This window comes from Lytechinus variegatus, chromosome 17, assembly GCF_018143015.1.
Source record: "Lytechinus variegatus isolate NC3 chromosome 17, Lvar_3.0, whole genome shotgun sequence".
In the NCBI taxonomy this organism is placed as follows: domain Eukaryota; kingdom Metazoa; phylum Echinodermata; class Echinoidea; order Temnopleuroida; family Toxopneustidae; genus Lytechinus; species Lytechinus variegatus.
This window is the reverse complement of record NC_054756.1, coordinates 18690727-18704942: the sequence shown is the minus strand read 5'-3', so window position 1 is coordinate 18704942 and position 14216 is coordinate 18690727. Positions and strand designations below refer to the sequence as shown.

At 34.1% G+C, this 14216-nt stretch overlaps 1 protein-coding gene across 1 annotated transcript in view; it reads left to right on the top strand.

The window, feature by feature from the left end:
* The window catches only part of LOC121431356 (neurogenic locus notch homolog protein 1-like), a 69610-nt gene that overhangs the window by 17644 nt on the left and 37750 nt on the right, over window positions 1-14216 (top strand). The window contains exons 12-26 of the mRNA XM_041628896.1: window positions 1279-1389; window positions 2649-2762; window positions 3263-3376; window positions 5386-5499; window positions 5832-5942; window positions 6705-6836; window positions 7883-7996; window positions 8708-8821; window positions 9333-9443; window positions 9993-10124; window positions 10960-11073; window positions 11451-11567; window positions 12278-12394; window positions 13170-13286; window positions 13811-13924. Of these exons, the coding sequence (XP_041484830.1) occupies window positions 1279-1389; window positions 2649-2762; window positions 3263-3376; window positions 5386-5499; window positions 5832-5942; window positions 6705-6836; window positions 7883-7996; window positions 8708-8821; window positions 9333-9443; window positions 9993-10124; window positions 10960-11073; window positions 11451-11567; window positions 12278-12394; window positions 13170-13286; window positions 13811-13924 (1746 nt within the window). The remainder of the gene's footprint in view (window positions 1-1278; window positions 1390-2648; window positions 2763-3262; window positions 3377-5385; window positions 5500-5831; window positions 5943-6704; window positions 6837-7882; window positions 7997-8707; window positions 8822-9332; window positions 9444-9992; window positions 10125-10959; window positions 11074-11450; window positions 11568-12277; window positions 12395-13169; window positions 13287-13810; window positions 13925-14216) is intronic.

Genomic DNA, 14216 nt, shown 5'->3' with positions numbered 1-14216 from the left:
CAGTGTCGTTTACAGTGGCCTGCCAGCATGCCTCCTCCTTCCGACGGCCTGGATCGGACAAGCGGAGTGCTGACAATCATTACATTTCTTATCATTCCATGCTCTTGATTTTTTTCATTAATAGATTGATCTTTGAAGACATTAAGAAAAACCGGATTAACATGTAATTGGATTTGGCTCCTTCAATTTTCATTTTCAGCATCGTCAGCAACAGGCATATCATGGAGTGGATCATCACCTCGCTCTGTATTTTTTATTATTACAATTTTCATACTTAATGTAAACTACATTTAATTGCTCTAAATTCCTATTTCAAATTAATTATTCATCAATATTTTTGTTCAAATATAGTGTCTTTTCAAAGTTAAAGCCATCAACTTTTTCTATCAATATTTTTCAGTGATACACTTGTTTATACAAATATGATTTTTTTTTTAATATATACAGTTATTCCGAATTTTAGAGATGTTAAGAGCAGCGTATTTCCTTGGCCATATCAATGGCCATTGTTATGGATATTTTGCAGCGTTTAGGAAATTAGATCCTACAGCTTAAGAGTAATGCTTGCTGGCTTTGCAAATGGTGCTGGGAACACTGTTCAATTTCTCATGAAGCACTCACATTCTTCCTCAAACACAGCCTAGCACTTCTATTTTCTTTGCGTTCTTCACAATGTTTTGGGTCTTTGGGAAAGTGCTTGCATATTTCAGTTTGTACACGTTACTTTATGCACTGATTTTTGCATAGCAGTATTATTTCTTTGCAAATTATAGATTGTTAATGTAAGTACAAGCCATTTTCTATGTGTGCACTACTGAAATACTTGAAATGTTCAAACTATTAAAGATAGCATGAAATTTTATTTTAATAGTAGTAATAACCCCAGTCGAGATATTTACTGTGAGATTACAAGAGAATTAATAAAGCTTGGTATTGCCTTACAATAGGGCTTAGTTTCATAATTTCAATGAAATATTCATTAAGAAAAAAAAAATCATTTACATTAATTGTATATCTATGGTCCTAAACCATGTTTATTATATTTCAAAGTCTGATTATTCATATTCATTATAGCTACTTTAACTTTGATTTTTAATTGAAATTTATTGAGAGGGTGAGTTATACATAGAGCAAAACTTAAAGCAGCCCACAAATTTACAAAGAATACTTTCATTTTGCAAGGGGCATACTTTATGCATATTGACAATATTCAAGTATGAAATATTGCTACATATCCAATGTCTGAACAGAATTGCTTGGCTATGTTTCCTCTTGCAGTGAATACATGCCAGGATCAACCTTGTCTGAATGGGGGCACATGTACAGTAGATGGATTAAACTACACATGCTCATGTGCCTCTGGCTACTTGGGTGATAATTGCGAACATGGTAAGTAAGAAAAATCATATCAAAACCAAGCCAAGATTCTATGGTCACCTGAGGGTGTACGTGAAAACGGTCTCTTTAGACACGCTGACTTAAATTTGAGGGGATAATAATGACAATTGTTTCCATGTCTTGTTCTTTAATTCAAGATATCCATATTGCACCATTGGTGCTTATTATCATTTTATAGATGTCATCCAAGAACTATTGCCTTTTATTAGCTTATCTAATTTGAAGGTAGGGGAGAAAAAAATTATTACGATTGTTGAATTTAGTTGTACGAATGTGCAAAATTGCAACATCAGCGCGCTAAGGGGCTTACACAGTGACTGCAATATGGGTTGCTGATTTTCAGCACTCGATTTGTTTAAACCTTACTTTAAGTGCTATATTAAGCACACAAGGTTCTGTTTTAGCAGTTTAGGGTTCCGTTTCATAAAGACTTGTAATGATTACAAATGCAAATTTATATTACAAGTTTCATATCAGCCAATCAAATTGAAAGACTTCAGCAGCTTTAAACTGTTATTTCAAACTTGTTATCATACCATGTTTTATGAAATGGGCCCCATGTGCTGATACATAGCAGTTTGAAGTGCAGTGTGCTTCCAAGATCCAACTGTTCCAAATCTACCACTTTATTTGTTAGTTTAATAGACACATGTTCCATGTTAGGGAAGGAAGAAATAAAGTGTTCTATTAAAAGGTGGCCTATCAGTGATTTTCACTCACTAGTTTGCTCCCAACCAATCGGATGCAAGGATATTAGCTGAAAACAGATGTTGTTGAAATAAAAAAAAATCCTTTACCAAAAACGCCGGCCAGATGAACATTAAGAACCCAACTTGAAGAAAGGACTATTCAAATACAATCCATGGACTGAGATAACTTTTCAACACCCTGTGTACCATTATTTGGGATTTTCTAAAAATGGATTTAGACTTATTTGCAAGCGTTGGGGAAGAGTATGATTTTATTAATGTTACTAGTAATGACAGAAGTTTATATTGGTTGGTTTCTTAGATTTTTACTATCCATTTGTTCCTGGGATCAATAGATCATTTCTTTAAATAAAAAAACAGTTATGGGGTGTCGATTTCTAAAGGACACTTCAAAGAGTGATATGATAAGAAACTTAAAGATCAATAATAGGCTATGTCATTATAGTTAAGTTCTTACCTTTTACTAATTTCCAACCTGTGAGGAAAGAAATAACTAAAATTTCTTTCCCTTTGTTTTCATCTTTTTTCTCTCCCTCTTAGAAAACCTTTGCATTCTGAACAACCCTTGTGTAAATGGAGTATGTAATTACGTTGCTGATAGCAACTATACCTGCACGTGTATTGGCGGATGGAGGGGATTCGATTGTGATATAGGTAAGGAACGAACAACAACCTTTATGAATCTGGTATTACATGATGTATTCAAAGAAATGAGCATTTGGATCTCTTATGTAGAAACCACTCGTGCTCTAAATGATGTCTCATTAAGATCTCGAACCATGCTAACACTGAGTGTAGTGTTTGATCATGATTTATCAACTGTATAGCCCTAACTAAAAGGCCAAATGAATGAAAAAATAATGAAAATATTTGTTTATAGATGAAAAGGTTAAATAATAAACTAGATAATAGGACAGACTTAACATTTATTCATCATGAATGGGCTATGATAAACTTTCAACTGTATGTTCGTCCTTTCAAAGTTGATCAGGAGAATTTAACCCAAACATGAAGTCTTATAAACACTGACTGAAACTTTTAATGGAAAATTGAAGATATCACTTGTCACTTCATGCAATTTTGTTACTTTGTGCACGTAAATATCCATGTGCTGCATATTTTTTAACATATCATTTCAATTCTTTTCTTCACAGTGGACCTGTGCTTTGACACTCCTTGTATGAATGGAGCCACCTGTATATACGTAGGAGACTCTGATTTCAGGTGTGAATGTACCAGTGGATGGGTGGGCGACCAATGTCAACTAGGTAACTGCTTCAATCATCATATGTATATCACAGTCACATTATTTCCAAATGCATCAATGTTAATCCTTACATGGTATCCATTTAACTCCTGTATATGTGGAGTGGCAAATGTAGATAAGTCTCTTGCTAGTATCAGATGGGATTTGATTTTCAAACTCTCTGTTTGATAGTCAAGGATGTGAACCATGCACAGTCATGTACAGTTTACAATTAATTGTTCATGAATTATGCAATATAAGTTTTAGAAGTTTTTAATGCCAAGGTCAGATCAGGGCCCCATCTTACAAAGTGTTACCATTGATCTGATCAACCACAACTATGAATAGCCAGCAACATGAACATCTATTATGCATTTTCAATTTTTTTTCTAGACACTGTATATTCATGTATTTATCATTTTCTTGAAATTCATTGTGCTTCTCTGTGCTAACAAAGGACATTGTGCTAAATTCTTGTAGAAAATAATTATGACATTAATGGATCTCCATATTGTTGGTTGATCGGATCGACTGTAACTCTTTGTAAGACTTGGTCTTGATGTTTTTTTTTTTACTGGATATTTTGGTAGAAACTAGATTTCATAACTGAGACCACTAACAAAACAAAGGTCAAACAAAATTCAGCTCGTACCCTCTGGCTTCAAATTCCTTGAAATGATTAATTTATCAAGAGAGATTTTTAGAAGGGCTTGTTATTATCAGCCAGTCTGCCACTTCCATGTTTGAATAAAAACCAAATATTAAACGATTATCAAAGAATATTTGTTTCCATCTGCAAAAGATTGACCAAGCCGTAAACATTGTTTTTTTTCTTTCATAGAAAGATATTATTCAGAAATCAAACACGAAAGCAATTCAATTTACAAAAGAATCATGAAGCCAACATGTTTACAACAACTGTACATGCGTACTATTATCTAATGAATGACAAAATTATGATGTTTTTGACTGAGAACCCTTTCAATTTCACAATAGCATTTCAATACACTCTTAAAAGAGCTAAAACACAACCGATTACCCTTACAACGTGTCGAAAAAATGAAATATTTAGCATAAAGAATATAACGGTTTAAAGTAGAGTATTGAGCGTCAGGGCAACCAAACAAAAATAAATTCTTATTCAAATACACGTTATTGTTCAAATAAGAGGTTTGGAAGTTTTGAATAAATTGTTGAGTTACAGGGCAGTCCCAAAACAGATGTGAAATACTTTCAACAGAGGAAGAACAAAATGTACATAAATTAGATTCACACAAGCCAATATCGTAAAGATGTTTGTTCACCCCCATTATCCGATTGAAAAGTTTATATTAAAAGTAGCGGAGCTTTGTAGAAAGACAGCATTTAAAGGGAATCATATACAATCTGTTCCAATTATTAACCGGTTCATTTAAAATGGATGCCCATTTTGATTGCGAAGTAGGGGACTTTAAGATTTTATCAACAGAAATTCTATGGATAAACTTGCATACCTTAAGAACATTATTCAAATTATACAACAAATCTTCTTGAGTTGTTTTACTCTCAACAAGATGTTGACTAAAATGTTTCCATTCATTGGGTATTGCAGAAATCAATGAATGATATTCAAGAAAATTACAATTAATTTTGTATTTTTGTAAAAAATTTGTATGTGAGAGAAAATTGTTTTGTTCATCCATGAAATGTTTAATACTGATGATCCCATTTTTAAGCCAAAGTTGTTTATATATAACTTTCCCATCTACTTTGATCAATGAGTTATTCCATAACACTTGATTCTTTATATTCAAATCAGATAAATTTAGATAATAACAATGTAAACATTGTTATTATCTAAATCTATTGCTGCAATAATCAATTGCAATTGGTTTTTCCCATTTCATGATTGATTTGGCTCTTAACTCTCAGGAGCTTTAAGATGGGAATGATACAAGAGGTAGTTTTACAGTGGGTGTCCCTAGGATGTCTAGAAAGTGTGTCATCTTGTACAAATAGTAACATTGATGAAATTATTTTCTTGCATTACAGATGATGTGTGTCTACCAAACCCATGCCAGAACCTTGGTAACTGCACCAATATCGGTTTGACTGATTTTGAATGCTCATGCGATTCCGACTGGACTGGAGATCTTTGTGAGATAGGTGAGCTCATTATGTTTCTTTAAGATCGTCATCAACTTGTGAATGTGCTTATCTTATTTCTATGACATACTGGGAGAGTAATTATTGCGTTTTGTTTTGATTCAGAGAGATTTAATTATTTTACAATGTAGTTGAGTCTATGTTATTTTTGGGTCCATGAAATTTCTAGACCTTTAGAAAGACTAGATGACAGCTGAAATATTCTGAATTGCAGTTGGGTCAGTCAGATTTGTAGTTAAAAAAGAATGCATACACATCTCTTTAGTACTACTAATGGCACTGAACAATTATCAATTGTACATTATATTTACAATGTCTTCCCTTTCTTATAGAAAATGCATGTCTAAGCAATCCCTGTGAGAATGGTGCATCCTGCATGCTAACGAACCCAGGTTATGACTGTACTTGCACAGATGGTTGGCTGGGTATCAACTGCAACATAGGTGAGTATCATACCAGGTGTCCCCCATCGCACAAAAGTTAACAATTAATCGCTGACTTGAAAGAACAAATATGATGATGAAAACACGCAAGCAATGATGAACTTAAAAGTCTGATTCATTTAGCAATTAATCGCTAACCCTTGTATTTCGGGTACAAGGAATGGCCTATAACACCAGGCTTTATCAGCCTTTATTGTAGGGCTGATCATGATTGATTACACTGGTCGCGTGCAAATCAACTTTGTCATGAATCTATAGTTTGTTTAATTGGCATCAATGTTACTATGGTTTTGACAGAGGATATCCTATGCCCAACTACTTTGTGATGGTTGAGCAGTAAGCTGGGGGAAAGATAGGGGGAAAGGGGAGAAGGGGGCAGATAGACGTTGGAGAGAAAGGGGAGAGATACAATGACTCGAGAGGGAGAAGGAAATTAGAGGGAGGGTGATGCAGGAGAGTGACATGGGGGAGACAGGATGCTGACTTGGGGAGAAATGGTAGAGGATGAGAAACAAATGGAAGAAATAGAGAGAGAGGAAAAGAGAAGAGGATAGGAAATAAATAAATGTATTACTATAGAAGGGAAAGAGAGGATTGGATAGTGTATAGAAGATATAGATAAATAGATTTAAATATTTAGTCACTGTTTCTCATCATAGGGACATTCTTTACGGAAGTGGAAGTAATCCAATTTGTAATTATTATTATTTTTTAATGACAACAAATCGGTTTTAATACTGAAATCAAATTTTCTTATTGCAGAGGATGCATGTTCCAGTACCCCATGCCAAAACCAAGGTACATGCAGCACATACTTGGATAATGAGCTAAATGGAACATCAACCTACAACTGCAGTTGTCTAGCTAACTTTACTGGCGTTAACTGCCAGAGAGGTAAGACAATATTTGACTTTAAATTCTTACTTAATGTAATAAAATGCACTTTAACACAGGGAACAGCCATCAGGCGAATTTAAAAAAATATATAAATTATTTTGCTATTCGGATAGTTAGTACTCACTGATATATAACAAAACAGGAAAGATGGATGGGTAAATAGATTGAATTGTGGAAAGATGAAGCTACATATGCAGATAGATATATGTTTTAGATTCATCCACACACTGATACATGATAAATGTATTTCTGAAATAATATGAATAGGCAAATCTATGAAACTAAGAATTGAAAATCGAATAAAAGGCAACTGACACAGAGGGAATAGAAACAAGAATAAGAATGTGTTCATGCCACAGTCTCAAAAGAAGAAAGTTGACTCGGATCGCTCCTTCAGTATTGCTGTATATATCAAGATGTTAGACAAGCTTGAAATTCTAAAACTATGGATAACCAATGTCCAATTTTCCCATGTTATTATGGAAGATCAAGAACCTGACTGAAAATGGACAGTCAGTCCACCCCATAATGTCAAGTATTCTCTCCCGCTCTACAACTCCACTCATGGATTCAAGAAAGTCTTCTCTCACCTAACCAAATACGCAAGACTTTCAACTTTTTGTTCTGACTGCACAGAAATGTTTTTAGCGCTAACGATGCACTAACATAGGCCCTGTTACAACTGGTAATGTGGCGGCGATGCCCAATGTAGCAACAATGCATTGCTTAACGTTGAAATACATGTTTGAACTTAACAGTCCAAAAGATGTGACTGAGCTTACTGCTGGCGCTCTGTTATGCTAACAACGTTTCTGTGCGGTCGGCACTGGTTGATAGTCCTTTTAAGGACAACGCTCATATTCACAATAGATTACCCTCCTTTCAGACCTTCCACTTTCTCGCCTCTCCATTTCACTTCTATTTTTTATCCACTTCTCATAGTCCTTAGTCCTGACTTGCCACATAAACAACTGGCATGATTGTCCATGTGACCATGCAAATCGTCAAACATAACCTGAAAGTTGTTATTTTGATTTAACAAGGTGATGACTGCTTCCTAAAACCATGTCAAAATGGCGCCACCTGTAGCCTTCTCAACCCTGTTGGCCATGAATGCTTTTGTGTGCCTGGATTCATTGGAGATAAATGTGAAATTGGTAAGAACATGCTATCTTATACTAATGCTATAGATAAGTATACATGTGGTTCCCACATGTGTAAGTATTTCCCAATTTTCCAGTCAAAGAAGAAAACACAGCTAAAGTGGCTGTCACATTTGTCTAACATATACCAACTTACATATAGCAAACGATTCACCACTTCATTTTCAGGCCTACCCAAATACAATGATAGATATAAATATAAAACATTTATTTGTATAGTGCAGCTTTTTATATGAATATGTTCAGATGCACTTGTTCAGAGCTAATTTTACTTAATTCTACACAGCAAATTGTCTTAAATAAAGAGATATGTTTCTGACTTTGATTTGAAAATAATCAATGATGAAGATCTTCTTATGTCAATTAGCAGGCTATTCCATACTTTTGGGAAGCAAGTTCAAATGTACGATCACCAAGTGTGACTTTTGTTTTGTAAAAGGGGATCTGGGAGAACAATATAGATAATATTACAAATACGATATTAGTTTGATTGTAACTGTAGCAATCCAGTGGTCAATACCATGGTAACAATGCTCAAATAACACCAGCAATTTAACTATATCATTATATGACGACAGCGACAATAAGCATCATGCAAGGCCCATTGAGTTATATCTGATTACTCTTCAACTGAAAGATAACTGGCCCTCCAATTCTGCTAAAATACCACTGATGATGCCAGCATTTCTTTTTTTTTCATTGTAGAGGACTACTGCTTCAGTGACCCCTGTCAGAACGGCGCTGCTTGTGATCTAGAGCCAGGTGTTGGGTACACATGTAACTGCACAGCAGGTTATACAGGGACATTTTGTGGTGAAGGTGAGCATTTCTACCCTCTCAATGGCCATCATATTTATGTTTTGATTTAAGAATGAATGTTTCTTTCCAAGTGACTGCAAAGCAAATATATGATCTTGTCTAATCATATTAGAAATTATCTGAATATTGTATCTGTTACAAAGGTGGAATATCTATATTAATGACACAATTTGGAACTATTTTTAAGAGTACACAGCATACTTTAGTAAAGTATGTCGACATGTGCAGCCTATTAGATCAAATTATTCACATGACAACCAATTAAATTTACTAAATTTACAAGAAATTTCACTTTATTATTAATGCTCTTTGTAGTTTGTGATGAAATTCATTGGACAAAGTACATTGTAACTGTGTTCATAAACTACTCATTTTCTAATGTTAGCATATTTCTTTTCTGCTTTGTGTGTGAACTCTGACCAGTATTGTACATATGGCATATTATTACAATATATCTGATACCACTCAAGGGCAGCCTATATAATATATATATAATAATTTGTTATTACAGATGACTATTGCTACAGTGATCCCTGTCAAAATGGAGCGACTTGTAACCTGCTCTCCAATGGTTATACATGTACCTGTCCAGATGGATACCTAGGGACACACTGTGAAAATGGTATGTATGTACATATTGTTATGGCCAAGGGTGGATCCAGGATTTCATAATTGAGAGGGTCGCAGATAAGGTCTCCACTTTAAAAAAAGACTGATTTTATCCTCGCTTCCAAGAGGGGTACTCAACCTTTAAAGGGGGTCATGTGTATTGCATTGTTATATTCATGAACAACTGTAGGTAAAAATTGAAGGGCACATGCTGGCTACATACTACATCTTTCATATATACACTATTCATTGGTTAAACTAGTTTGCCGATTCGATTCTTTGTTAAGGATTTTCTGCCTTTATGTTGTATAATAATAATAATAATATTTGAAATTTATATAGCGCATAATAGTCAAAAGACTCTCTATGTCATCTTTTTTATGAATCCCACACATTGTTACAGACAGGCACTACACCAATTTTTCTTTTGATATATCACACATGAAACTTCAATTTAGCAAAAGATAAGATAAGATATTTTTTAACAAGGAATCGCACATAACTGAGTACAATATACAAGTAATTATTAATTGAATCTTGATGATTTATTCATATTTTCCAGTTGATGCGTGTTTTGCCGGACCATGTTTCAATGGTGCCACGTGTAACACACTTGAGAATGACGTCATTAACGGAATTACAAATTACACCTGTACTTGTGTCCCAGGATTCACAGAATACAATTGTGATAGAGGTATGTACGTGTGTTATATGAATTGGTGCTGTTTCACAAAAGGGTTTAGGGTGACTTTGAGTTATGAGACTCTAGCCCATGATAATTAAAGTGTGTATGGTATTCATAAATATGTGGTAGTTGTGCATATCCTTGGAGCATGATCTGACCAATCAGTTTATGTGTTGTAAAACCCATGGCCCGTATTCTGAAGTCGAGTTTAGACCATGGTCTAACTCTGTACTAAAATTATGAACAGCCAAATATGTCAAAATTTTCCTTACATTGTATATGTCTAATGTTTACTTTGCTCTTTCCTAAGTTCTGAATGCTGAAGAAAGCGACTTCAGAATACAGGCCCATGTCACTGGAAATTTAAAAGCAAGGAGAAGTTAAACTCGATCTCTTTGAGTGTTGAAGCAAATGATGATTCAAATTTTTTATGAATAGTTATATTAACTAAGAGTATAAAAATGAATCTATATCTTCTTTACAACACACAGCTCTGAGGGACACAGTTATTGATAAAATTCTATTTTCATACATGCAAGGGATGCTTTCTACGTTAGCATTGATGTTATTATTGAACTGTTCATGTTTTTAAAGAAACTTTCCCAAACATATGTCAAACTAAAGGGCTATTCAAGATTAATTTCCTATCTTCTCTCCATTCATCCTTTAAGTGATGTCTGTCCCCTGATGTCATTTTAAACATTTTGGCCATGATACCTTGTGAGTTGTTGCAAAATAAAAAATCGATAGCAACAATTGATTGACAATAATATGTAACACATACAAGTATATGTACGCTTCATGAAGGCTTCTGGTTTAAAATCAATTATTGTTTCTTTTATAGTTGATGAGTGTTTCACATCACCTTGCCGCAATGGAGGAGCCTGCTCATTGCTTCCTGGATCAGGATATCAATGTGATTGTCCAGATCCTTATATTGGTGATGACTGTGAAATCGGTATGTAGTATCTTCTTGCACATCATCAAATCATTTCATGGATCCTGTTGAGACAATAGACTACAAAGAAAATCATCACATGACCAGGCTATTATTATAGTTAACAGAAAATATAAAAATGAATAGTTATTTGGACTGGTCATGGTTTTGTTATGTTAGAAACAGTGTAAACTCCCTTAATAATTCTTTCTAAAACCCTCAATGATATGTACTATTTGTATATTGTCATTTTCGTAGTATACTATTTAGTTATATTTATTGCTTTTCAAATTTAATGAATGGCTTTATTACAGTATCCTATTAAGTCAAATTGACTTACGAGAATACCTCGCCATTTACTATTTTAAATCTTATGCAATTGATATTTCTAATTCCAGAGGATTTCTGCTTTAGCAATCCCTGTCAGAATGAGGCTACTTGTACATTGCTCATGAATGGAGCTGGTTATGAATGTGAATGCACTGTAGAATACACCGGAACACACTGTGAACTATGTAAGTACACCTGAATTAAACCTGATTCGTTTCCAAGCAATTAAGTCTTTTTCAAAAAATCAATTGATACCATTTCATTGCAGAATTGGATCTATTTTATGGTTCCATAAGGTGAATTCTGGCATATTTTGATTAGCAAAGGTAAAATTATGAAATCTAGCCAGAAAAGTGATCATGTAGCTGAAAATGACCAACACAGATAAAACACTTTTCAAATGAATTATTTTTTGTGACAAAAATATCTGTTTCAAATTGACCTTATTTTGTTGATTACAGGGCAATTACACATTTTTTTTTCAAATAATAATGATAATACATTTCATACATGCAGACACCTTACTGATCATTTAGTAACATTATGTGATCATTACCTCAAATGACAGCCATTTAGCGCTTCAAGTTTCTGGCACAGTTGGTTCATTTGAATTTCTATTTCACTTTTTTCTTACTTTTTCATCTGTTCATTCTTCAATTTGTCCTTGATAATTGCATGTTATAAGAATTTCAGTCAGTTTACTCGGTGCCATATTAAAGATTTTGTAGACCTAGACAGCCCTTGGCTAGGCGTCAATCCGCACTTTGCCACTCTCCATCCAGGGGTAAATGGGTACCCTGTGGTTGTGAAAAATCACTATAGCTTGTCCATCATTGCAATCATAACCAAATAATTGTTGCATTAACATCTGTTCATGTTTGCTCATGTCCTTCAGTTGACTACTGTTTATCTGGCCCCTGTGAAAACGGAGGAACCTGTCTGTTGGATATGAATGGAAATGGATATATGTGTGATTGTATAACAAGCTTCATTGGAGATTTCTGTGAAATAGGTGAGGTTCTTTAGTGATCTTATCATTATGTATTTATAACACAATGTTGTGATACCATGTAATGGCCCACAGTGAAATTAGATGTAATATAAAGGCAAACATATGTATTTGAGCCAAAAACTGAAGGATGAAGAGTTTGATTCAGTAGGTTCAACTCTGTTGATGTATGTAATAATGTGATATATATATATATATATGTGTGTGTGGAGCGTTATGGCCCAGTGATTAGTCTTCGGACTTTGAAACAGAGGGTCATGGGTTCGAATCCCAGCCATGGCGTAATTTACTTCGGCAAGAAATTTATCCACATTTTGCTGCACTCGACCCAGATGAGGTGAATGGGTGCCCGGTAGGATTTATTCCTTGAATGCTTTATCGCCTATATGGCCACTCAGCTACAGCCGGGGTAATAGTAATATACCAAGTATATTTCAGTGCCTTGAGCACATAATCAATGTGGATTTGGTGCTTTAGAAATACTCTATATTATTATTATATATATTAACTAGGCTTTGGGGTTGAAGAGTAAATGTTGAGAATTTAAAAGAGGAAGAGGATAAAAAGAAAGAGACAGAAATATGAATGACAGTAAAATGAAAATCCTGAAAAGGAAATCATGTCATGAAAATCTATTCGTATGCACATTTGGAATGATCACTATTTGACACAGCAATTTTACATATATCTTTGCACTCTTACCCACATACTCTTCAAAAAGCACAATGCGATGTTTATTAAATTCAGTCTTACATATCCAATTTCATAACATTTACAGAGGACTTTTGCTTCAGTGACCCTTGTCAAAATGGTGCTACATGTGACCTTGCCCCTGATGGAGCTGGATATAACTGCACATGCCCTCCAGACTACTTTGGAATACATTGTGAAAATTGTAAGTTTAACCCATTTAACGCTATTTTTTATCACTACTTCCAAATATTATGAAAGCCTTTAGATATGATTTTAGCTTGAGTTAACTGTTTGAATCGTAGATTAATTCTTTATTTCATCATCTGAGCAATTCCATAGAAAAATAATATTAATGTCATTTTTCTCCATTCTTCTCTTGGTGTTCTGTGAAGCAATATTGTAATTTGAGAGCAGTACGACATTTAAATTAATGGGAAATGAAAAATAAGGTCTTTAGCTTTAGCTATCATTTTCTAGTGACATTACAGAATTTTCCCATTCTCTTGACCTCAATACATTGTCTGACTAATAAAATTTACAATTACAGATAAAATTGTATTTGAAGCTGAACAAAGCTACCACCATTATGTAGTAGGAATGACTTATAAACAAAACTTAGCTTAACAAAATTTTGATACTTCATATGTTATGTATTGTACCTGTAATGATAAATGAAATGGTTGAATCATTTTAGAATTTAAAATTTTCCGCTTTTTTCTTCTCTAGTTGATTATTGTTATAGTGAGCCATGCCTGAACAATGCCACATGTAATCTCCAAGACATCATCAACTATGAGTGTATCTGTACCGACAAATTTGTTGGTCGGAATTGTGAACAAGGTGTGTAACATGTATATAATGGATTTTCAAATCTTTACTGAGTCATACACAATGTAAAAAAAGCAAAATAATAGTATCATATATGTAGGGGAAAGTAGGGTATAAAGTAGGAGGTATAGCTTGTTTCTGAAGTGGAATTGAAAGTCCATTGGATTGTAAATGTGTCTGGAGGCCTAACTTTGGTGAATGTAATTGCAATCTTCCACAAATATTTGGCCATTATTCAATGTACACACATGTTTTAATATATACATCATGAGTAGCACAGTCCAAACGGAGTACTGCATTCTTT